A 25,003-nucleotide genomic window follows, 5' to 3' on the forward strand; every position below is an offset into this window, starting at 1 on the left:
ACGTCTTACTTGCTCTGTAACCAAGACATTGGCATGCTGGTTTGCAAGAAACTAGAAGGTGGGCCATGGGATGATTGCAAAACCCCCACATGCAATCTGTTCACACTCAGCTGACAGAGACGAGTCGCTGCATGCAGGCAGACACAGGCAAGAACCAATTCCCCACAGCAGTCAGTACCTAATTAAAAAGCTAACTGAAACAGTAAAATGAGGGTTTTGTAAGATAATATGTTTTTGCTTACTTCAATATAAACTACTTTGGTACCTCTCTTGCCCCCAGCTGCCGAACGCTTGGAGGTAAGAGAGACTGCAGGATGTTTCTCTCAAAGGGGCTATGGTCCTTTGATGAAGAGCTTGAGAAACGCTGCCGTCCCCAGTGTAACACAGCAATTAACACAGTTCTCAACCAGCTATCAGTGTCTAAAGATTCTAGTATCCGTGTAGCTTTATTCATCACAAATGAGATACTTTGCAGATTCAAGAAGTCTTCTAGCCACATGACAGTAACTAACGCACCAGGAATCACATGCTAGCAAGCAAATATCTGCATCGAGTGCTTTGAAGTGTTCACAGGGAATTCCCAATGAGTGCAATGAATTAGATCTAATTAATAAACCATGCTAGTAAGACACAGTTTGTCTGTGTATTTGTGCTCACCATCACTTCTAGGCACAGATATGGAGGTAGGTAAGCACCAGGCATGTGTACATTATACACAAGGACACCACATATAAAGAGTTAGATAGCCAAAAGTGTCTAAAAATATCACCCAGTATTTTTACAGAAAACACGATTTGAATGGAAAACTCTCGTGCTCCATTTTCTCACCTGTGCTGCTCACAAGGTGACATATATAAGAAGCATCCCTGATGGCATGGATTAATAGAGCAACTTCAGAGGATGAGTTTCTAGCCAGGTATTTATATCACCTCCCATTGTGAGCAAGCTGCTTGTACTTATATAAGAAACTGTAACCCAAAAAAGGCAGAAGTGTCAATGCATTAAAAAATGAAATCAAATAGGAAAAGAAATTTCCTAGTTTGTCTGTTTTGTATGCAGACGTTGGATATGGAATAGCCTTCTAAATGAAAGGTGATTCAACCAGCGTATTTCTCTGAGGCATAATTTCCCTCTCTAATAAAACAAATCTAATAGAACTTCCCACTGTGCAGTCATGAATAACAGCACCTGAAATAATGTCTATCTCTCTAATCCAGGAATATAAGGAAGGATGAAGAAAATACTCCTATGTATAACGAATGAACAACAGAACAACAAAGCAGCAGGGCTGACATCAAAAACTCTATCTTCTTTGGTACTTCAGTTATTCTTGCCAGAGACTAATAGTGAAAAACTAAAATCTTCCAGCTCCAGGTACGTGAACTGGAGTTTCAAAACCTGTATTACAGAGAGACAATTTTCAGAACCAGTCAGTCACAGAAGTCTATGGGCACTGGAGGGATTACTATAACTCAGATCCACAAGGGTATTTAGGTGTCCAGCTCTCTCTTCACCTGGGTACTTTTGCATACTGATACCATTCTAACTATGTATCTATGCATTACATTTTGCATAGGACCTCCCCTGACGCAGGGAGCCAGACAGACTACTTCAGAGATGAATCAGAGGTTTGCAGTGAAAGAGGCAGCGCTCTACAGGACCACATCTCATCTGGAGCAAAATGCAGAGAGCCAAACAAACAATAGCTGTATAGGTAAATCAGCTGAACACTGACCTGAGAAGTCAACTCTACTTTAGCCTTGGCCACAGAGCACACTGATAAAAAGACAGGCACTTAATCTGGTGTTTGTTTGTTTTTTTATAAATACCTGTCAAAAACCTAAATCTGAAAAACATTCAGAGCTTTTCTTAAGTCAAGAGTAGCAGTAATGTGAATACATGCAACTCTATAATTTGAAGCAATGTGAAAACAAAAAACAGGTGAGGTCTCGGGTAACTCAACCTTCAAACCTAAAATCAGTAGACATGTATACTGCATTGTACAAAACGGGGCAGCCGCACCCAAGTTACTTCCTCAGAAGAGAACCAGATATGCACTAGTTTTCACAACCAGGCCAGGGCACTGTATGCAACATCATGTGGCCAGGGACTGTGCTTCCAGTTTAACAGCATGGAGAACTGGAGGCCAGTAAAGTGGCTGGTACCCCAGCCTTTTACATTTACTACTAAAAAATACAGGTTTTGGACTTTTTTGCTAATCAAAAGGTTGGGATTTATCATTTCCATCTCATAGCAACATTATGACGACTGGGACAGGTGAGGGGGCAATTCCCCTTGCTCAGAAGACTCCTCCAGATTTTGCCTCATCCTACTTCAGGATGTAACAAACTCATCTACAAGTACCTGGTCTCTTCCCCAGACCATAGAGGAAACACTGAACAGAAAGTTTGTAGACACTACTGTAGCAAACAATGTAGAAAGCCAGCGACAATATTCATAATTCTGTCTTCTGAGCAGCATTTGAATTATATGTAGTAAATAAAGACCAAGGCCACACCCTAAATGAAAGCAAAATATTGAACAGTCTTCATTATGAGTGCTGTTTCCAGAGAAATGAACAGTATGTAATTATATAATTAACAATTACGATTGTCTAAATAATCTTACTGCAGAATTGGAGTGAGCCAAGTTACACGATCAATCTCAGATTCAGCATTTCTAGTTTTTGCAGTACTTACACAAAGTAGTATTTGAACTAGGCTCAGTATAATATATTCTGTATTGAGAAGTGATATCACACAGTGCAGAGAAAGAAAGAAATAAACATTAAACTTCTAACCGTACAAGAAATGCATTACATAAAGGTCTCTAGGAAACGCAGTCTAATCCAGCTGAACCCACACAGGCTACAGGCACAGCCAACACATCCACACTCAGCAGCCAGCCCAAACTGTCTGCAAGAACATGCAATCCCAACCGTATGTAAACAGAAGCATGAAATTCAGCTGACAGCTTAAACATTCCTTGTGTGACATCCACATGTGTCCTACATAGGGACATACCCCCACCCCCCAGATTGATGGATATTTTTTTTTTATTCAAGTACTGTACAGCCTAATGAAGTACATGTAAACTTTCTAAAGGCATCAGAGAAACTTCTTTCAAAACCTTGCCAGAAAAAAACCCCAAAACACTCTCCCCAAAACAAATAGTTTTCAAGTCCAGTACTTACCACACCAGGCAGTAACTGTGAAACATTATAGAATTTTGAGTACAACCAAAACTCAAATGTACACTTACTAAAAAATAATTGGAAAAAAATTCACACTGGAATGTTTGACACTCTGCACTGGAAGCTCCCTTATTTCAAATACACAGAAGCTCAGAGTGCTCTGATAAATACCAGTATTTCAGCCTGCGCTGAAATTTAGGAAGCCACTTGACATATGTTATGTTAAAGCAGTAATGGCTTTTACAAGTAAACCTTTCACTGTGTGCCTTATGCACGGATTCTTTTTGTTGCACGCGCCTTCAACAATCATCTGAAGACAACAAATTTTTTAGTCTTACGGTTTCCACTTCAGAATGGACAAACCCCAACTTTTCTTTCAGATAAAGCCAGCTATTCCCCCAGGCAATGACATTACCCCTGAACCATCCAGACAGGTGCTGAAACCAACTTGCAGGGCTTGCAAAACAGAAAGTCACTTCCCACTCAGACAGTTAAAACCTGTCTGTAGCCTGTTGGACTCCTCAGAGCAACTGGATGCTCCAATAGTTTTGGCAATACATGTTCCCATTTGCACTGGGTTAGCCAGAACAAGATTAGACCACATTCCTGTTAGCCAGCTCTGGCCGTGGTAATCTGTGCTTGTGTAACTTCAAGTACAAAGGCAGAAGTTTATCTCCATGTCTGAATGCAGCTTGCTTTGCAAAACCACCTGCAGGGAAAAGAGCAGCTCAAAAGAGCAGATCTCCAAACAACGGCAGCCTGCTGAAGAGAGAGTTCAAGGTCACTGCCTTGATACTCAATAGCTTTCCTTAGTATCAGACAAACATTTTTGAGATGATTTCCACTATCAAGCATTTGTGGCAGCTAGTCTCTACTGCAGCAGGGAAACTCCTAGCTGCTAGATGGAAACTTCTGTGAGACAAGGTCTTTATTGCAGTAAGATCCTGGCGATAGAATACATCCATCTGGGAAAATGCAACTGGCTTGCAGTCACAAGAAAACCACTTGCACCTTCAAGCAGCTCAGTGGTGTGTTTGCACATCACCACGTAAAACAGGTAAAGCAGGAAAATAAGTTATTCCTTTTCATTTAATGAGAAAGAAGAATTAAAACTATGTTAAGATGTTTTGAAAGTGTTCAAGAATGGTTTTAACAAGAATTAGGGGGAGCCCTCCAACTTTTGGAAGTTGATCAGCCCTCCCACCGCAGAACAGGTGCCTGGGAGTTATCAACCCTAGTAATCTCTTGAATAGAAAGTTAACCAATAATATTAGAATAGGATCTATCAAACCCTAATAACCTAATCTGTAAGCTTATAAGCAAAAAACTTTTACAAACGTTTATGTGTCTAAAAGATGATTGAACAGTTTTTCTTCTTCCCAGCTGGTTATACAGTGGGGGTACAGTATACAGCTCTTTTGTCACAAACCTTTCTCTCCAGGAATTTCTGAAGATAGTATGAAAAAGATACTTTGGTTCCAGTTAAACCTAGAACTACCATCTTTCAAAACAATTATTTTAGAGAGGCTTTTCTTGGTTTAGAAGCCAGAGCATTGTGTTACGAGCTCTGAATCAGTCTCACATACATTCTCTCAAACACTTGTCACTCAGGACAGCTTTGGGAGCCTAGGCAAATAAACCAGCATGCCTCAGTTTCCCTGAGTAGAGAGAACTAGCAAATATATTACAGGGATTTTAAAAGAGTTAATTAGGTAGTGCTGTGTGCACCACAGCTTCACTGTTTCAGCCAGTCTCCAGTAACACCTAATTAACAAATCTCTGATGAGCTGTTTCTTAGAGAGCTCAGCGATGGTGCTCCATGCAAATCATCTTTAATATGCCAGCCATGCAGCTATGATGCCCCTGCTGCCCCTGGGGTGAGGGTATACCATGATTCTTCTGGCTGGCTTTAAGCTGTCATTTATGCCTCCCCCTCCCCCAGTAAAAGTTTGTTTACTAAACTTTGGAGCATTTGGTACAAAGCAAAAAACAGCAAGCTACATCAAAGCCTCCCTATTATCACTCCCTAGTGAACTGTGAAAATATAAATTCAAAGCTGACAAGCTAGTTAGACTTTTAACTAAAATCTGAGCGCAATTAACTTTAACCATGCCACTCCGCTACTGTACTTCTGGCACCAACTTTGAGAAGTGGCCCAAATTCTTCTGAGGAACAGAAAGACCATTTATCTCCTATATTTATTCAGGGCAAACCTCCTCCTTCCTGTCAAGCGGGGAATGCAGCGTTGCTGACTGTGACTGGCAGTGATAAAGGAGCTGGTATGATTTTCAAATGAGTAGCATGTCCCGCTTTCCCAAATGTTAGAGAAAAACAAATAATATGCCCTCCTAAGTAAGACCCGGGTACTGACTCAGAGACGCACACCGGGGAAAACGTGCCTTTAAATTACTGGACATAAAAAGCTATTGCCTTAAAGAAGGGCTTTCTGCTTGGATCTCCTAAATAAAGGTATTTTTATTTGCAGAAGTTGATTAAGGAAAGTGATTCAGAAAAAGCGAGAGAAGGATCATGTGTCTATGGTAAAGTTGGGGCATGGCATTAATTTACAGAATAATTTGTATACACATCGTTCCTTCCAAGGTTCCTTGAGGTTCTACGCACATTCTGTGCACTGAATCATTTCAGTAGTACCAAATCTGTAAGACAGAAACTGTCACAAACCGTTAACACCTTACCTAAGCACCCATATGGAAAGGAAAATAATATAAAGCTTTTCTATATTTGCAATATATGTATATAAACCAAGACTGTTGACCAAAGCTCAAACCATTCCTAATATTTGTATTTGGTGGAAGCTTTAAACCTGGAGGCAAAAATCATCATATTCAATGGAGACAGGTGACCCTCAAACGCACAGGTCATACCTTAAGTGGGTTAAATGGCCCTTCACTGGTGCTTTTCTCTTACCCAGCTTCTTAGATGTTACATCACTACATTTAACCTTTCCGCCAGGACTAATCTCCCTCTACTTTAGGCAACTAGCTTAACTCTGAAACAATTGGAGAATATTGTCTTGAATCGATCATTATCAGAAATCTCCACAGCAACAAGATATTCTCAAGGACAAAACAAGAAAGCTAAGTGGGTACCTCTTGCACGACACCCTTATGATGATTGTGTGTCAGGGCCCTTAAGTGGTATTAAACACCATGACTCTCCTTTGAGAGCAATCTCATGTTTTCTTTCAAGGACTTCAGACCCAGGAGGAAAGATAATTTTCCTACCAGTCTGACAATACAGGTTCCAGAAAAATTGGTTACTAATTAGGACAAAAGAGTTTTGCAGCTTTCATTTCAAAACTTTTAACCATAAAAGGAAAACTTCTTGGAAAAATAAGTACAAAAGGTACTTTACAGATGTCATGGCAAAATTCTACTATTTTCTTGCCTGACATCAACTCAGGATAATTTTTTCCAGTTACCCACCTTGCACACTTTCTCTGAGAGTGCTCATTCCCATCCCTTCAGCCACCCTCGCCACATTCCCATGCTCTTTGTTTCAAGAATACCACATGTATTTTTCGACCTTGCTCCACAATGGTCTGGGCTCAGTGCTAGCCCAAGGGTTTTGACAGGTGAACGCTGGCAAATCTTGCAGTTAAAGGTGTCAGCCAACCCAGCTCTGCACATCTCTGCTGCAGGTTACTGTCATCCCTATATAGCAAAATCGGCACTGAAGAACATCTGCATGTAAATCAGTCAACCTAGTGCAAAGCCACCTTGCTGGTACATTAAGCCCAGAAGCCACGCCATATACTACCGGCTGAGGCATACGTATGCCATGTTTCTTCAGCTGGCTGCAGCAGGGCAGGGTCCTGGGAACAGACGTATCTGACCTCCCCCTAAATTTATCCAAGCTCTTCTGTGTTCAGGTGAAGAGCATTTTGTTCCACTAATACTTACAGGAAAGAAAGAACCTTCAAGACTAAACGAACTTTAATTCTCTGATCTGAACATTATCTGCAATAGCCCTGCAAAGCTCTAGATATTATCAAGCCTGTGGAGGTCCAGACTTTTGAGGTCCAGACCGCATCTGAGACCAGACAGGCTCTACAAATCACAGCCCGAGTTCTGCCATCCAGGGACAGCTCTGTGGGTTAAAGCAGAGGGGCAGCATCACCACTACACTGGAAGATTCCCAGAAAGCAAGTATAAGCCAGGACTGGGCATGAAGCCCTTTATTGTTATCAGTGTTTTTGTAAAGTCAGTTGCCAGGAGTGACAAACCTCTGTTTTCTAGTAGCAAGTGTTAAAATCAGAACACCCAGACTTTTGTTGCTGAAGAGCAGGGGCTATACTGATGGGCGTCTCTTGGAGACACCCATTTCCCTACGACAATGGAGGAAAAAGGAACAGGCCATATTTTGTGCTTTTGGATGCGATCCATTGTAGTTGCTACACACAGCATTCCTTTGCCATTTAGTAACTGAGAAACACTAGGCTTATTAAAAAGGAAAAAAAAAAAAAAAAAAAAAGCAACCAACCAACCCCGGAGTGCTCTGGTTGGTAAGCACTGGTCAGAGGAGGTCTGCTGTGATAAATGGATGTCAGAGAACCAGCAGCCCAAATGATACATTAAGTACTAGCTGTCAAAACAAGGGCTGCTACTTCACTTGACCAGAAGCAACCATTTATACAAACACTCCTGCAGGTAGATACTTCCTTCACTTCTTGCTTGACCTCAGCTTTCCAAGATTCAGAAATCTGCTGGGTTACATGCCCTCACCCTCAGTTGGGCAAGCAACGTGATGCTCTGGAGCACACTCCCCCCTCCCATCTGGATTTTATGTGAACAGCCTTGCTTTTGCAAGGATTTCAGAAAAGCCGGAGACAGTCACGCTTCAGGAATCTCTAAAAGTTTAATTAAGTTACAACGTCCTAAAACCACAATATAGCTTTTGTAGGCAGTATGGCTGTAAAGTTCAAAAGGTAAACAGGTAAGCACATACAGCACACTTCAAACAGCAATTCCAGTTCTCCAGAAATAACCATCAGGATAAACTGAACATGTAAGATACAGTTTGCACTTAAACATACTCACCCAAATATTTCAATGCACTTCATGAAGAACTAACACTAAACACTACCACAAGGCTAACAGCACCTACACAGACTATGTGAATCACCTCCAGATTTAGTGATTGTGAAATTGGGATGCAGAGAAGTAGCTTGACCCAAGGCTGCGTAGCCTGTGAGTAGGACAGTGGTGAAAGCAAACCAACGAGCCCTGATTACAGGCTGGCTGTGCCCCACTCCTGGGATCCACTGCGGGGTGATGTCCTCTACCGACAAATCACCTACTCAAACCCAAAGAGGCTGGGAGAGAGGAGTTTAAAAGCAGCAATTAATAGAAGGTTTAACAAGGCATAAATAGGTTAAAATAGGGACATTTTGCCTTCTAACTTCTTAGTGTCCAAGTTGCAACAAAAAACTTCCTCTTCCAGTTGCTTGCTGACGTGTGAGATTACACAATTTTCTCTCATCACCTCAAAGTTTGGCCCAGCATTCTCACTGCTTTTAAGATGAAATGTAAATGAATGCCTAAGCTTTCAGCATTAGCACAGTCACAGATATTAAGAGGCTGAAATTAGGTCACTTTGGCCAACACTGAATTGCTCCCCACAGAACATTCATTCTTCAATTCGGGAAGAGAAACATTTTTAGGTAGAAGCAAACTTGAGAACTGGATAACCCGACAGTCATGTGTTTCATTATATCACTGCCCCAGATTCAAGCTGAGTAGCACCAAAAGGTTTATATAAGCAGACTATTATGGTGGTCTTCATGGAACAATTTGAGTTTTGAACCGATGCCATTACTGGACAGATTGAGAACATAGAAAAGGAAGATATTTAGAAAACTTAATAACCCACTGGGCTAAATGTGTTGTTTACGAACTGATTAAGGCCCTGATACCGGGATGAGCTGAGCCAGGCAAGTAAATAAAGATTTGAAGCTCTAAGATAATTTGAGAATTGTTAGAGGAAACAGCTTTTGCTTGAATGTGACAGCAAGGGCATATAGAGCTAGTACCCCTGACAGGCAGTGTATCAAAACAGAATTCAGGAAGTTGTCTTTGCTGCTTGCTATGACACTTTTCACACCAAATTTCTTAGTGTCTTAATACACCAGTACTTGCAGAGAAATTCCACATCTACTCCTATCCATAGGACTTCACAGTTATTTTACTGAATACCAGCTAAACCTAGGAAGTGTTCCAGGCACCTTGAAATGTTTGGTATAGACTAAGGTGCTTTTTGAATACAGTTAAAGAGTTAAAGCAGTAGATGAGAAGTGGGGAAGATCAACAAAAACCTCCTGCATAATTACTTACACTGCTCCCCTTTTTCCCCAAGAAATCTATGAACCATATTCATATTAATGAGACATCAAACAAATATATATACACAAAGGGTTACCTGAAATAATAAATAACCAAAATTGGATTTTTTCCCCCCCTTGTCTAAGGGTTTTATTCCTTTATAAGATATAGTGGTCTAATGAGTAATAATAAAAAAGCACCTGCAAGCTTGCACTTGATCGCAACAAGCTGTTTGTAGTAAATTCCTATTTCTCTAACTGCAAATATTCATTGCAAAACACAGAAGTTGACTATTTGAAATGAAATTTTTTTTGACATTTTCCAAAGAAAATTGATTGTATTTTCTGTGAACTAGAAAGCATTTCCTAATTAGCGTTAGCCTTTGACTAACTCACTGCACTACAGTAACATTCTTCTACTCCCAAGCTTACAGGAATTTGTAAAAAAGTACTGAGAATAAATAATTTTCTTTCAAGTACTGAAGTACCGAGTGACATTTCAATTCTTCAATATTCTGGAAAACAGGATTTTTGGGGCAGACAGTATTTTTGATCTTCTCTTCATTTGTTACAAAACAACCTGAAACACACAGGTGACACAAGATCTGGTTAGCCTGAGCTGGGTCAATTCTGTTGCTGTCAACAACACGTCCCAGAAGTCTGAAGAAATCATCTCATGGTGAGAACAGAGCGATTTAAAACAAACCCCAGCAGAATAGAAAAAATAAGAACTAAGTTATGAGAACTCTTCAAGCCTGTGAATAGCCACCATTCCTGCCCTCTGTCCCCTCTACCAGCCACAGTCAAAATCCCTGGTCTCACCCCTTTCATGGGAGCTTAAACTGCAGTGTAAGGGCCATCCAACAAAGTACAGTGCTTAACTTCAGCTGAGGTAAGTGTGAGCTGGTCACAAAAACAGCCTGGGTGATTCTGGATCCTGAGGGATAGAAGCATTTTCTACCAGCAGGTTAAAACTCATCTATGCAGAACCTTCTAGAGGTCCATCACAGACTACAACAAACTTCCACAGAAATTAATTATCATAGACAGCATCATCTTCTGCTCCAAAGCCAGAGCACACTTCAACTTGTCTTCACTAATACCCACCGGGTTCATATTACTGAGAGCCTGCCAAATCAAAACACTTCAATGCACAACCAGTTTCCCCCAAGGAGAGAAAGAACAAACTACGCACAACAGACAGACGTCACATCCCTTAATCTAGTGCAGGGAAGAGTTCAGACACTGTTATGTGCACGGAAATTTCAGAACCTGTAAGTACAGTACTCAAACACTTTCCAAATCAGCAAAACTCAGGCTTGCTTGAGCTGCCCTTCACCGCCTTTTCTGTTGCTTATTCAGCTGTAAAGACCCTTGCTTCCTTCAAAATTGGACAAAAGTAATCCTTAACACTAAATCTGAGGTCCTTCCCCTCCAAGTATTCTGTGATAAAGAGTAAGCCATCACCATGAAGACACTGGCAACTGACTTAACGTTTTAAAGATAATGCTAAAGCAAACAGAGCATGGAAGGTTCCTACTATCCCACTGTACAATCGTGTTCTCCATCATACTCTTCCTCTTTTCTTAACTGAGGGATAGAGGCAGTTATTAGGAGCTGCTCAAATTAATGACATCGGTCAGCAGGTCAAATTTGCCTATATGCATATGGCAATACTACCATTATTCAAAGGAAACACACTGGGACTGATGATAGTTTGCAGAGTGAAGCTGTAGATGTAGGGAAAAACATAGGCAATGGATTTCTTGACCTTATTACTTTGAGAAAACTCAAACGAACCTAGATTGACTTCCAATTGCCAAACTTTTCAAACATGTCAGGCAGCTAAGTGAGGTCAGAGAGAGGAGGGAGTATCTCATACACTCTAGTTACCCTGATTGGTAAGTTCACCATTAAGTCACATTCCAGTGCTAGGTATTTAACCTGACTGGAGAGGAAAAAAAGCAAATGCTCACAGCTAAAGAAAGAACAGTTCAGTAGAGAACTCAAAATACTGGATTGGAAGTGGAAAAGCTTGTTTCTTTGATTTTAAGCACTTTCTCAGGCAAAGTCATTTATTTTTCTCCAGCTTCTGGTTTGCTTAACCCATCTGAACCAACCAGCAGTTTCATCGTCAGTTTGATGAGCCAAAATCAGATGACACCCCTGGAGAAATAGTTATTAAAGGATGTCTAACCTAAGTCAGCAAAAATAAAGACTGTGCTACGAACATCCAGTCCTTCTGCAGGCTGTTTGAGTGGATCCAGCAGCCTTCTTAGAGAGTAATAAAAGGTATTCTATTCCCTGATTTCTGAGAGAGAACACATGCTGCTATTTTCCTCTCATGCCCAGCAGTATTATTCGCACAAGATACCAATCCCAAATGGCATCTCACACTACCCCTACTCCTCGACACAGAGGATTAAGTTCCTTCATGCAAGGGACCATAATCTTGGCTCTGTGCTACACCAGCAAATGGCAAGAGCATGCAGCATATTCACGCACCCGGACACCAGGGAAAGCAGGGCAGGTAGCAGCCTGCGAGATCAACTCGTCAAGGACATGCCCACCTGGCTTTAAAATCAACAGGAAGCCACCTGCTTAGTTCACACTTCCATATACAAATCCTGTTATGATAGGATCAAAAAATGTAGTTTTCCTTGTTTTGAACCACTGCACTGGATTTTTTTTTTTAAAAAAAGAAAGCTCTTTGATCAGACAAATATTTTTAAAAGGAAAAACAAAACAAAGCTGTCCAAAAAAGCGCAGGCCCATGACAAGGGCTGTTTGGGAGGAAGGGATTATACATGACAAAAATAAGGTTAACTTTATTCCTTAGTAGCCAAGTGCATAATCTTAGGTACTGATATGTTACTTTCTCACAGTACATACACAGTTAAAAAAAAAAAAAGCACAATAAGGATTTGTTTTGTGCACCCACTGCACCCAGTTAAGCAGCTATGCCAACCATTATTGTTTTATGGTTCCTTACTTGACTACACTGCTTTAACCCTATTTACACACTTAACATTTAAGAGTGGTTCTGGATCACATTTTTATGCAATTTAATTTAGAGCCCCCCCCCCTTTTTTTTTTAAATCTATTTAAAACTCTCAGTGAAGAATCCCACTGGGGAACCTTCTTTTCAGGATAAGATGTTATAAAGTATACAAATGACAAGTTTCAGCATATAGATGCCAAAACCTAGTACTAACTAAATTGGGTAAGACAAAGACTTTTACCAACACAGATCTGCATCTTACTTTATATATTTTCCCCAATTATTTTATTTGGCCCACTTACGGATGTCAACTTTGTTCATGCAGTGCCCAAGGACTGGATACGACCCATTGAACAGTCTCAGTATATTTAAATGACAAAAAGCTATGAGCTGTTCTGATTAGAGACCCACTCAATCTCAACGCAAAGCCATGACAATGACTTTCCGCCTCCCCTCTGGGAAGAAAAAACCCTTGAGGGGCTTTTTTGTGATTCGGAAAACAGAATACAATTGGAACAAAGTTCTGTTTGGGCTTTTCCTCTTGAAAACTTCCACAACCTAAAAACTCCCACAATGCAAACTCCACAAAAAGCAAGGGCAGCAAAAATACACCTCCAAAAATGCAGTGCAGCTTTCACACAAAGTGTAGTTAAAAAATGACTAAGTTTTCTTGATATATGAATTGGTGGGTAAACCATTTATCACTGACCTGTTTACCTGTGCAGCAGAGTCCCTCAAGCCGAGGGCCATGTCATTCCCCTTTGACTGATTAATTAGCCAATCAAGAGGTATTTTTCACTGTGAGGCATGATGGTTTATTCCAGCTAATGCATGGTCTCTAATGGTAACACATTAAAGCCAACTCGGCTCTTTAAGCCTATCGAAGTGACCAAAAGGGAAGGAGAGAAGATAAATCAAAAGATCTCCCCCAACCCCCACCCCCAGGTTTTGTCTCTGTTCCTAACAACCCCCCCAAGGAACCAGCGCTAGAGGCAAGACTCTTCTCCAAGAAAGAGAGAAGAAAAAACACCATTTCTTCCAGATCGGATGTCGCCTCCTCTCCCTCTCTGCTGATACCTGAACAGCAATAATTTATCTTCAGTTGATTAACAAGGTGCTTATAGAATAGGCAACAAAACATCAATACTTTGCTCTTCCTCCTTTTATCAAAAGCACTACTAGGACACCATGCTGGGTAAAGTAATTTTTACCAGTGCTCCTGGAACGCTCTCATCTCCATGGAGAACTATTAAAAATATGGCTCAAATTAACACCTTGAGCCTAATTCATTGTTTTTCTGACTTGCTATATATGGTGTTACAAGTTACAAGCTCAAAGCAATGGGGTTTTAGATCCACTTTAAGCTACTGTGCTGTCAGAGCATTTGCTCTACCTGTTCCACTTGTGTACACTGAAGATGCATTTAGCCCTTCAGCTGTATTGTCATGCTGTCCTCCTTGTGAATTTGTGTCACCAACCTGTCCTGGTTCCCCCTCACGCGTGAGTAAAGGCCTTGTACTGCTAACTGCTGGTGGAATCTGGTTTTGGAGCTTTTTTCCCCCCCTCTCTTCTTTTTTTATGGAAATGATCCTTCTGGCTGTTAAGAGTCCATGGTACACTGCAGAGCAAAACTAGAGAGGCTGAAAAAGTAGCTGCAGTGTTACAGATGTCATAAAAAGCCCTTGCTAGCGATAAGTTTAATACATTTCACACAAATGGTCACAAAGAAAAAGAACAGATGAACACGCAAACCTAATGATATCCTTTAACAGAGATGCTGCAGAACACAGCAAGCTCCCATCAAAGTCAAAGAGAACTAAGCCACTGTAAGCTGAGTGTTACCATTTTTTAATGAGTCTAAAAATCTGTAGTAAAACATGCTGGTCAAAGCAGCAGCAAACTATAAGCTTACAGAAATCTTTCTAATCAGCAGCAGGTTCCTGGAGATATCAAATGTGTGAAATTGCCATTATATTGTCTTGCACACTTTGCCATTAGGTCACCAGTCTCTTCCCACTAACCAACTTTCAAAGAAAAATTAACAAAATGTAGTTTTCACAAGAACTGAATAGGTCAAGAGGGTTAAGCAGTAACCGCGTGCTTACAAGAAAACAGCTTTTGCACTGAAACAGGACATATACAGAATGTAACATCTTGGACAGGAAGCACCTCACTGTCAGGTGTCCTCTATGATCAGTGAAGAGGCACATACCTCTAGGAAGGGTTTAGCTTCATACATCTTTACCATCTTGGGAGACAGCAAACGCATCTGTTTGGGCACCTGTGCCTTATTCACTATGAAGGGAGTCAAGAGACAATGCCTAGATCTTCTACCAACAAAGTCAGGTGGGATTAAATCCCACCTTTTGTTAACTATGTTTGTATTGCCCTTCATTCTTGGTAAAATACTGTATTCAGTCTTCCCAATGGCACACAACATGCCACATACTTCTGTGCTGAAATGGTCAAGTCATATATAGGAATAAGCACTGCGGAATTCTAAATTTTAACCCCAAATCTGACAAACTCTAGCCTGGGGATAATTGTAATACCTAGGCACAAGATACTCAGCGCCTCTAAAAATGCAATTATTCTCTCTGACAATACACGTATAATAAAAAAGAAGGAAATACGTTAAAGACCTTATCTCAGTGTTTTCCCACTGTATTCCTCCAGAACACACTGACAGCAATTAAAATTTCACTCGCATTTCTTAAGGAAGCAAAGTTTCCATAATCATTCTGCCCAGACACTTGTGTATATCACGCACTCCTTTCTCTCCAGCAACTTTTTAATCCAACTAGCAGAATCTTAGAGATTTCAAAGATACTAAGACTCTAAAATATTTTGTGAAAACAGGCATTTGGACAGAGAAGGCCAACCGATCAGTGTGCACATGGACAGCATGAGCTCATCTCCTTCAGTCACACAGAATCCAAGCACAACACAACCACAGGAAACCAAACTTCAGTACTGAAGTCACTCACATAATGACCTGTTGGGAGATGTTTTACTTAAACCAATTCATCTTTCTCCATTCTAACAGGTCTAAAAGTGTTAAATTAATTTTTTTTTTTTTCTTGGCATCACTTGCTAAGGAGCTGGGATTTCCCTTAGGAGACTTCCAGTGCCCTGCTGACATCACTGTGAGGAAGCCTGCTGAAGAGTAAGCTTGTGTCTTCCTTTTTCTAATTGAAGTTCTCACCCCCCAGCACCATTCTTGGCTTTTGCCTACTCTGATTACTATCCCTTCCCTTCCTCTGTTTCCCCCTCCCCCTGACCCCCAGATATTTATAGGCAGAGAGGTCATCTTTTTCTGCCTTTTTCTGAGATGAACGTATCCAGTTCCTCCACTCTCTCCTTCTAGGACATGCCCTCTAACCTTGTCGCCCATTTTACTAAATCTTTTTGGACTCTCTCCAGGTTTTTGATGTCCTTTTTCTGTTCTCCTCCTCAGTCCCAAATACCTCCTGCTAGCTGAGGTCTCCAAGGCAGAATGGTGAAAAAACCCAAGTTAATTTTTAACCAGTTTTTCTCTTCTGCAGTTTTTTGTTCCCTGACCTTGCTGAAAAAAGAACAGCAAATTAATTTATATGCCACCTCTGCAACAGAGACTTTTGTCATAGGCAAAAAACCCCAACAGACTAAACTTGGAACTCGCCTAAAAGTCACAACTGCAAAACCCCACAAACATCACTATCATAATTGGTATTTTGCAGAGAGAAAGTTGAGGTGTAGGGAATTATATCAGTTTACCCATGGTTTCAGTGAGTCCATGGCAGAGCCAGACTTTAATGGATTTTCAGTTATGTCCCTTAAGATTAGCCAGCATGCATTTCTGATAAGTGCTGGGAAATGTAAGTCAGTTGAGGAAGTTCTGCAAAATGTGTCAGAAGACAATTTCCTGATTTTAGAAAAAAAAAAAAGTGAAAAAGCAACAGGGTGGATAGTTACATTTCTAATGACTAACATGGAAGAAATCACCACAAACTTGAGACTTTCGGACTACTTGGATTAGGTGGTTTAAGGGAACTTACGCAGGTTTACATCCAAATTACAAAAATTTGGAGGAAGCAGATTACTCATCGAATGGCCTGAGACATGGAAGTGACATGGATGCAAAACATTCAGTTTTCTATGCATCTCAAACAGAGTTATTACAAATGCGCCAGCAAGTCAGAACTACTCCCCCAGCCCCCAAAGTGAAATCAGTGCCAGAATCATGTTGTTCAGCAACCAAGTTGGGACTGTCTGTAACTCATTCCCAAATCCTCAGTCTCACTCAGGAGCATTTTCTCCAGTGATAAGGCTTCATCAGGAAACACAGCTGGATGGAGGAAGGAAATTCTGAGAAGCAAAAAAATAGTGGGGGGTTCCAGGAAGTTCAACCAGATAGGAACTAATGGAATTTGTTTTTCTGTCTCCCCAGCTCTCAGTGTTCCTAAGCAAGCGAGAAAATCAGAGGGAAAGTAGGGGCAAAAAAAGTCTGGCAGATCTTACCCTGCAAAACAGGTCCTCACTGCAGGTCTCCAGAGATCATCGTAATTACAATTCAATATTTTCGATCACTTACTCTCCCTGGGAAAAACTGCAGACGTTTTCAATTTAGGTCCACTCCGAAGCCTAGCCATTGTTTTCTTCTCCCCGGTTTTTGGCTTTTTTTTTTTTTTTTTTTTTTTTTTTTTTAACAAAAGTCCCCATGTAGTTTATTAAGGAGGTTTTAGCTGGACACATGATTCAGCAAAACCAATTAAAAAATAGGTACTGTTATGCTTAACATTCAGGTGAATTACAGGTTGTAAGGGCCTATGATCACTAACACAGAACCATCAAAACAATAGCTTTAACTAGTATCTCAGTCCTATGACTTCTAGAGAAACTCCTTTCAACCCTTAAGGGCAAACAGCATTTCCTTCCATACCCTTTGCAGTTCCACTCTTTTGCAATCTTTACAATCCTCTAGCCAACTCCCTCTTCCTTTGACAAGGTAGATAATCTAAATCTCAACATCCCCATTTACTGCAGTAGCGTCTGTGTGAAACGACAGAAAATACCCGTTAGCTACATCAGTCCTAGGCTACTGAGACAGTTAAAAAGTGAGTCTGAGATCAGCTCTACAGTTAAGGCAGCTAGATTAAGCTAGCACAAAACATCTTCTGCCAAAGATTAGTCTACAGGTCAAGATCATAAAACGATTGCTCTAATGACCATACTGGAAATACTGAACACAACTAATTGGAACAGTGTCACTGTGACATATCTGATTTGGTAAGACATCATTTATCACAGCAGCAGTTCAGAGGCCACGTATTTTTGACAAGCACTTCAGAAGAGCCAGGATTAGCTTGCTGGTCCAGAGACCATGTCACTTAGCCTTGAGCCCTTCCACTAGTTTCCATACAACCGTAAGCACAGATGGAGTTTCTTGAGTTTTGCTTTCCCCCCACCTCTTCCTAATCTACGAGAACGGTTTGGTATAACACCAGTTAGAACCAGTGAGACCTAGTATGACAGTGCCAATGAGTATCAGTGTAATACCACTGCCAGGATCTACTGCACGTTAGGCCATTTGTAGAAATAGAAAAGCTCAAAGGCTGTGGTTTCAACAGCTCTTACAAACATGAGAAGCTCTACAACTCAGATGTAACACCTGGTCATAATGCCATCAATGTCATACATCCTTAAACTTTTCTGTAACTTTCACGATGTCTTTGACGCCTACAGACCTGCAAATGATCACCCAACTGAGTCTGTTTACAGTGTGTTTTGTTATTCCAAAATGTTCCCATCTTCTGCTCCTTAAGTGGTGTCTTTCATCCATCCACTGAATTTTGCCACAGGCTTAAATCAGAAGCTTTAAGGGAGGGAGACAGTCAAAACTCAGCTGGACAAGGTCCTGAGCAACTTGCCATAGCTGACCCTGCTTTGAGCAGGGCAACTGACATAGAGACCTCCAGGTCTCCTCCAATCGCAGTGAACCAGTTCTGCATCTTTCCATGAAGTCGTACCCAAGATGATTCTGATCCTGGATGGAAACAACTAGACACATGGGAAACAGAATTATGCTGAATATCTTTGTCAAATGATCAAGAGTGGAATGACAACTCTATTGCGAGCTGAGGATACACCATTCAGTCCAAATCAAACCCGTACTGGATGCTTCTCAAACTGCACCTCTGAAAAAAAGAGGAGGAATCAAATACCTCGGAAAAAGCCTTAAAGATAGGACTTCAAGCTACTGGATCAATACATAACAGGAACTTCCATATATCATCTCAGTTGCAACTACAGCTGGGAACCTGCAATCAGATTAATTGCTTGTAGCAGTTCTGACACCTATGTAAGCACGGAAGCTGTGCTCATCTACTTGGAATGGAGACAGCAGCACACAACTCTTACTAGCGGCTGCAGGAGCTGCAATTAAGAGGGACTGCAACCTACCACAGCCTGAAGGCATACCTCAGAGCTCTGTGGGACACCAGGACTCTTCCTACATTATCTCTGCATAGGAACAGATATGAACAACTCACTTCCAGGAGAATGACAGCACTTTCCACTCCTGTAGTGCACTCTCTGCCACATCAGGGAAATGCCCAGAGCCTAGGGATTTCAAAACAGAATGCAGACAGGCACAGAGAACAGGACTGCAAGTCCTCACAGGGCAGTGCCATTTGTGCCACCTTAAGGACCAGGCTCTGGAACATGATGGAAAGGGATCGTGAGAGTTCATGGGTGCAATGAAATGAAATTGCTCAGAGCTGGAGGGCCTGAGCAATGCATTTTTGTTTTGTGCAAACTCCACGGATCTCTGATCCGTGAAGAAAAGGAGGGGGGCAGGGGCAGGGTAAGCAATTGTGCTGCCTCTGGCTTTCTCTCCCTGTAGCTGCTTAGCAGCAGACGGTAGCCAGAAGATGACAATGCAGCTCCAAATTACATTACCTCCTGCCTGTATTTGCATGCAGAAATCTGGGTGCTTAACAGGGAACAGTCTGTGACTTTTTGCCAGAACCTTGAACCATTAGGTTAGTGTTCAGTGAGGGGAAAAAGGAAATCTGCACAGTGGCCATCAGCCAACCACTGCACTGGTCAAGGGATTGACAAAAGTGTGCACATACTTACAGCCGCTTCATAAACAGCCATAAAGGCACATGATCTGCAGCATCCACCAACAAAAGAACAAATGCTCTGCGAGATGAAGTCCCAAAGGCAGCAACACTTTCCAAACTTTAGTTTCAAAAGATGGAGGAGATGCAGAGAAAACAAACCTATTTGAGACAACTCCTGGGTGGGCAAAATCTATTCCCTTAACCATAGCACTGGTGATTTGCATTAAATCCCGGTTTGTCTTGCTTTATGTTGACCTGACAGCAGGGGAGCTAAGTAGTAGTTCAAGGGGGCTCCAAGGGTACGAGCTTACCCACAGCATTTGAGACCTCTAACCGCTCTCCCCGAACTTAAGCCCCCAAATGCTCATTTCAAGACAGTAATAAGCTACAACGGGTTCCATTGTGGCTGATGGCCTACTCCCAAGTCTTACCTTTCAAGCCAAACCTCGTGACTTGTAACAAAGGTTCATACTGTTTTTCACAGTGGCAGACAAGACAGGACAGCTCTTAATTTCAGTTTCTTCTAGCCTCCTGGTTTAATTAGCTGTAACTGTATTTTTGCAGTTTATAGAGAAGAATACTCAGAAAACAGACTTGACATTTTCCTCTTACCAATAAAGCTTACCAATAACTTTCAAACCTACAGCAGATTCACTGACATTATAACACTATACAGGATAATGTCAAGATCAAACCCTTCAAACTGTTCAATTCAAGACATGCCACTGAAGTATTCTTTACTTTATAGTAAGAGTTTTTTCCAGGGGAGAATCCCCAGTGGATCGCTATTTGTTTTTCACAAGCTCCCTTATCATATAGCCTAGCATTTACACACCTACAAACCTTGTACTACTTTCACTGCTATCCAGGATCTCTTAGCACCTTCTTCCCCTACTGCTCTCCTCCAGAAGCTCACAGTGGCCTACAGTGAAGTTACAGAACAGTTTTCAAGAGTACTGCCCAACCCAGCAAGCTGTCAAAAACATACAGGATATTTCAGAATTGTCGATTTAATTTCAGGCCTTATCTTTCCCTCTAGACAAGAGACTTCAGAGAACTCAGAACCAACAGGGCAATTCTTGCAACATATTCTCTTTCGCTTTTCAAGATGTTATTTTTTTCAAAAAACCCCATTCTGGATACGTTAGTCATGTCACAGTGTAAGTCTGTTACTTTATATACCGACATAGCAAGGGTGTTCTTTGCAAGTGCAAAATGCTAATGAATTGATAAATAAAATAAATGCTAGGACAAACCTTGATCTCATTACACAAAGTTGGGGAAAAGGTCTTTTCATTAAACATTTATCACCATTCAAGTCATCTTTGAATTCTTTGTTTGCAGCTGCTCAGCCTTTCTCAATTCTTCTGAAAATAAGGGCAGTTTGTTGAGATTGGTCAGATGGTACTGAATATCATATTTTATTTTGGATATTTATGGATCTTCCAGATCAAGCAAAATTTATCTACGTTGCAAAGTATCTTGCCTAAGTGTAAAATTAAAATACTGATGTTTCCTAACTCCAAAGCAGTTACATCACAATAACTCACAAAAATATGTATTAAATTCATGCATACTTCCTAAAGGTTCAGAGCACAGCCCTTGACCTGCAGCCTTCACATAGAAACAGGAGTAATTTCACAGGCAGAAGACCCCTTGCTTTTGATGGGCATGCAGTAATCTCATTAGCAGAAAGACATTTAAGTATGGTTTTGTTAAAGGGATGATATGCAAGGTAACAAGAGAAAGGTGAAGCCTCTTGTTTACCTGGGTTTTCATACTCTTCTGTCGCTTCCCAAATATGCAGGACAGATCATCTTCACTGCGCGAAGAGAGATCCTTACCTGAAAGGGGTAAGGAGAGAAAAAAAAGCCCACAACATTCACACCTGGTGATAACAAGTACACTCTGATAACACAAACTGTGACCCATGGAGGTAGAGAAACTGTTTCTGGAGACGAACAAAAACTCAGGAGAATGTTACAGACACTAAATGGAGGTTGAGCATGGTAGGAAATGTGTGTGTGTGTAGGGGGAAAGGCTGGTGAGAAAACAACCACAGCCTGCTGGTGTATGCCCACAGGGAAACATATAACAGCAGCTTGCTTCCCCTGACTTGATGCTACAATTTGTATAGCAAGATGAGGGAAGGAGCCTGCACTACCCTAAAGGGAAAGAAGAGTTGTAACCTCCTACACATAAGAAAAGTTCAAAGAGAAACTGCACATCTTTGGATTCTCATGAGAAGAATCTGACAAGAGTTAGGGAATTACAGCTCCTCCATACAGTGGGAAAAAAAATAATTAAGAAGTCCATCTTTACTCAGTGGGGACTTTTTGCTGATTCACGAAAATTGCTTCCGAAAAGCAAATCCTCCATCTCTGCAACACACTGGATTATTCCAATTTAAAACCATTTCAGGGGTGAAGGAAGATTTCTCTGAGTTCAGTAGGACCATTATTCTCATCTGACTGTTGTGTAGCTAGCTGAATATCAGACATGGAGCAGGGAGGGGGAAGCAGAAGGGTGTGATGTGATATTCTGAGATGCCAGCAAAAGTTTAGCTCATTCCACAGTGCAGAAGTCTTTATGCTGTTGTCCACAGCTCGTCTCAGGAAATTCTTTAAAAACAGCAAAAATTAAAGAAACAAAATTAGCCCAGATAGGCCAACCTATCAGGAGTCTGCTGGGGCCTTACTCTGATTCCAAAATCACTGATTTCAAAATGAATCTAAGTGCTTGTAATGAACCAAAAAAAATAATTTAAAAAGATTACCTATTCCACCTGTTTCTTCTTCTCAGGATCCTTAACTGCCCACAGAGGGTAAGCAGACACATCAGCCTCAAGAAGAAAGTGTTACCCAACTTTCTGGTGTCTCACTGCGCAGCCTCTAGATGTTCTTATCCAAGCAAACCAGACGAGACTGGTGGCTGTTTTCAGCTTTATCTTGGCCAAGGCTTGGAACATGACACAATCCTGCTGCTCCTCCTCTTACCCTACACTTTCCTTCCCTGCCTTCTCCCTGCCCCACGAGACGTATCCCCCACTTTTTTGCATTCTCTAATAGAAAACCAAATTAGCTGACAGTGCAAATCTTTTGCAGCATCACGGTGGAACAGCTACCAGAAAAGCAATTTAAATCACTGTCTTAATCTTGTATTGGTGTGTATTTCACAAATCCAAGTGTGGCTGCTAAGGCTGTGTGTGGTGCCTATGATCCTCCAGCAGCAAGGACAAAACACCAGAAACGGAAGCTGCATTTTCTACTGTTGCTGCTCCCTTCTCCCACTTTTGTGTGAACTTGTCTTGTTTAGTCTAAAAGGAAGCAGGATTGGACTTGAACAACAAGGGCCAAAACATTGGCCTTTCTCAAATAACTTTTCCTCTTTCCCTGAAAAAGGACAGTTTCCCTGTTTTAGATCAGAGAGGTACAATCAAATAGGGGCCTACCTTACAGAAACAGTGCAGCCAAACAAATAAGGGATATTGTTAATATGAAAGCCCTGCTGCATATTTTACATGCTCAAAAGGCACTTCTTTTTTCTCTATATTTAGCAAAAGTTTAAATCCAAATCAAAATAAATCCTCTTTGCTAGTACCTCAAATGGGCCATGGCCTTTGTACTTGCAAGCCCCGAACCAATTTAATTGTTTAATGTCATAAAGTTGCAGAGTTATGTTAACATGTTCAACTTCATGGCTGAATTATTTAATCAAAAATCTCGAACCCCAATATCAGAATTTGGCCTCCATTCAAACGTCAATTACCTCTGTTTTAGCCGAGGAATTTGCTATCAGAAAACACTACTCAGAGCTTTAAGTTTAATAAATTACCCATTAGCAGAAACAGATCCTATCCATACACTGAAACATGTACATAGACACACCATGGGCACATAGTGGTGTGAAAGGGGAACACAATCAACAAAGAAATAGAGCCAGGGACTGAACAACTGGCAAGACCCAAAACTGCTGGATGGCTGAAATAATGTCATCACTCTAAGAAAGAAATTACTAAACTCCACAAGTTTTTGATACAGTTTTTCTGCCCACCAGCCCCTGCCCTAATTTATCCAATAAAGTACCTGGTAGATGTAAGAGGGCTTTCGTCCTCCTGCACTGAGGTTTAATCTGATCACTGATCTTATCCACATGATCTCTTAGCAGGGGTTATCAGAGATTGCAGAGTAAAGTGCCGTGCAGATGCCCATGTAACTCTGTTCCCACCTTCGTCTCCCCCTCCCATCCCCCACCCATGCACAGATCACTCAAACATTCACTGCTGCTTTATTCAGCTGATGGTTCCTTCAGACAGAAATTGTTTTATTCAACAGTATCAGCCTAAAGTCACCCAAAGTTGTCCAAACTAAAAATGAAGAGCGTATTATAGCTTTAAGTAAGTTGATGCAGGGGGTATTTCTAAACCAAGATTTTACTTGCCAAATTTAGACCCCAGAAGGCAATAGATCACCTGGACACACGTGTTTTCTAATCTTGGCTAGAGCTTATGAAACAGAACTCCTCTTACCTTTTGCAAACTTCATGTAATGGACACGTTTCTTGGAAGATTTGGATTTTTCTTCAAGACTGAATGTCTTCTTCTGATTACTCACTGAGGACTCTAAAAAAAAAACAACCCCCAAAAAACAACACCCAAACATGACAAACAGGTTCCAACCCTGTTAGAGGCACTCTAACCACCAAATTCAAACAGTATATTTAACTTTCTCTTTCAAAACCACGTCTCAACAACATATCACAATATATTATCGAAGGAAGCATGGTAAGTTTTGTCTGAGACATGTTGCTGCTTGATTTTTTTTGCCACATCCCTTTCCCTTCCCATTTCCTATCTAATGTAATTTGAAAAGGCAGATACAGGTACTTCAGGTCAAAGGCAAATTCACTTCTATGGTAAAAAAATAATAGGTTGGGGTTTATTGTGCTGTTTGTCACAAAATATCTCCAGTGCCAGAGTCTGAGAAAGGTGTAAGAAACAGTACAAAATAAAATACTAAACCTGACTGGGTAGAAAGAAAAAGGGAAAAAAATATCACACAGACAGGCTTTCCACTTTTAACACCAAACATAGTGCCTCTATCTGGACATAGTCTGATACATCTGTACAAGGAAATGCAATGGTACCAGCACTTTTCTGTCCCTGAAGCCAGCTGGACAAGTCACCACATCTATACTATTTAATTTTCCTAGCTTCCAGAAGAGAGGTTACATTTAAACTGTCCACTAGGAATGGTTTCTGGGGTTGCCTAAGTGCCAAATTCACTCAGGAGTTGTTTGGGAGAACATTACCTTGTGCAGGTCAAAACCATGTGAAGTATTAGTCTAACTATTTAACAGTAGAG

At 41.0% G+C, this 25,003-nt stretch overlaps 1 protein-coding gene across 1 annotated transcript in view; it reads right to left on the reverse strand.

Moving 5' to 3' along the window:
* Window positions 1–25,003, reverse strand: part of PINX1 (PIN2 (TERF1) interacting telomerase inhibitor 1) — a 60,546-nt gene that overhangs the window by 24,206 nt on the left and 11,337 nt on the right. Inside the window, exons 5-6 of the mRNA XM_037391667.1 lie at window positions 24,169–24,261; window positions 21,408–21,484 (exon numbers count right to left, since the gene is read on the reverse strand). Of these exons, the coding sequence (XP_037247564.1) occupies window positions 21,408–21,484; window positions 24,169–24,261 (170 nt within the window). The remainder of the gene's footprint in view (window positions 1–21,407; window positions 21,485–24,168; window positions 24,262–25,003) is intronic.

The sequence above is a fragment of the Falco rusticolus genome, chromosome 6 (assembly GCF_015220075.1).
Source record: "Falco rusticolus isolate bFalRus1 chromosome 6, bFalRus1.pri, whole genome shotgun sequence".
Classification (NCBI taxonomy): domain Eukaryota; kingdom Metazoa; phylum Chordata; class Aves; order Falconiformes; family Falconidae; genus Falco; species Falco rusticolus.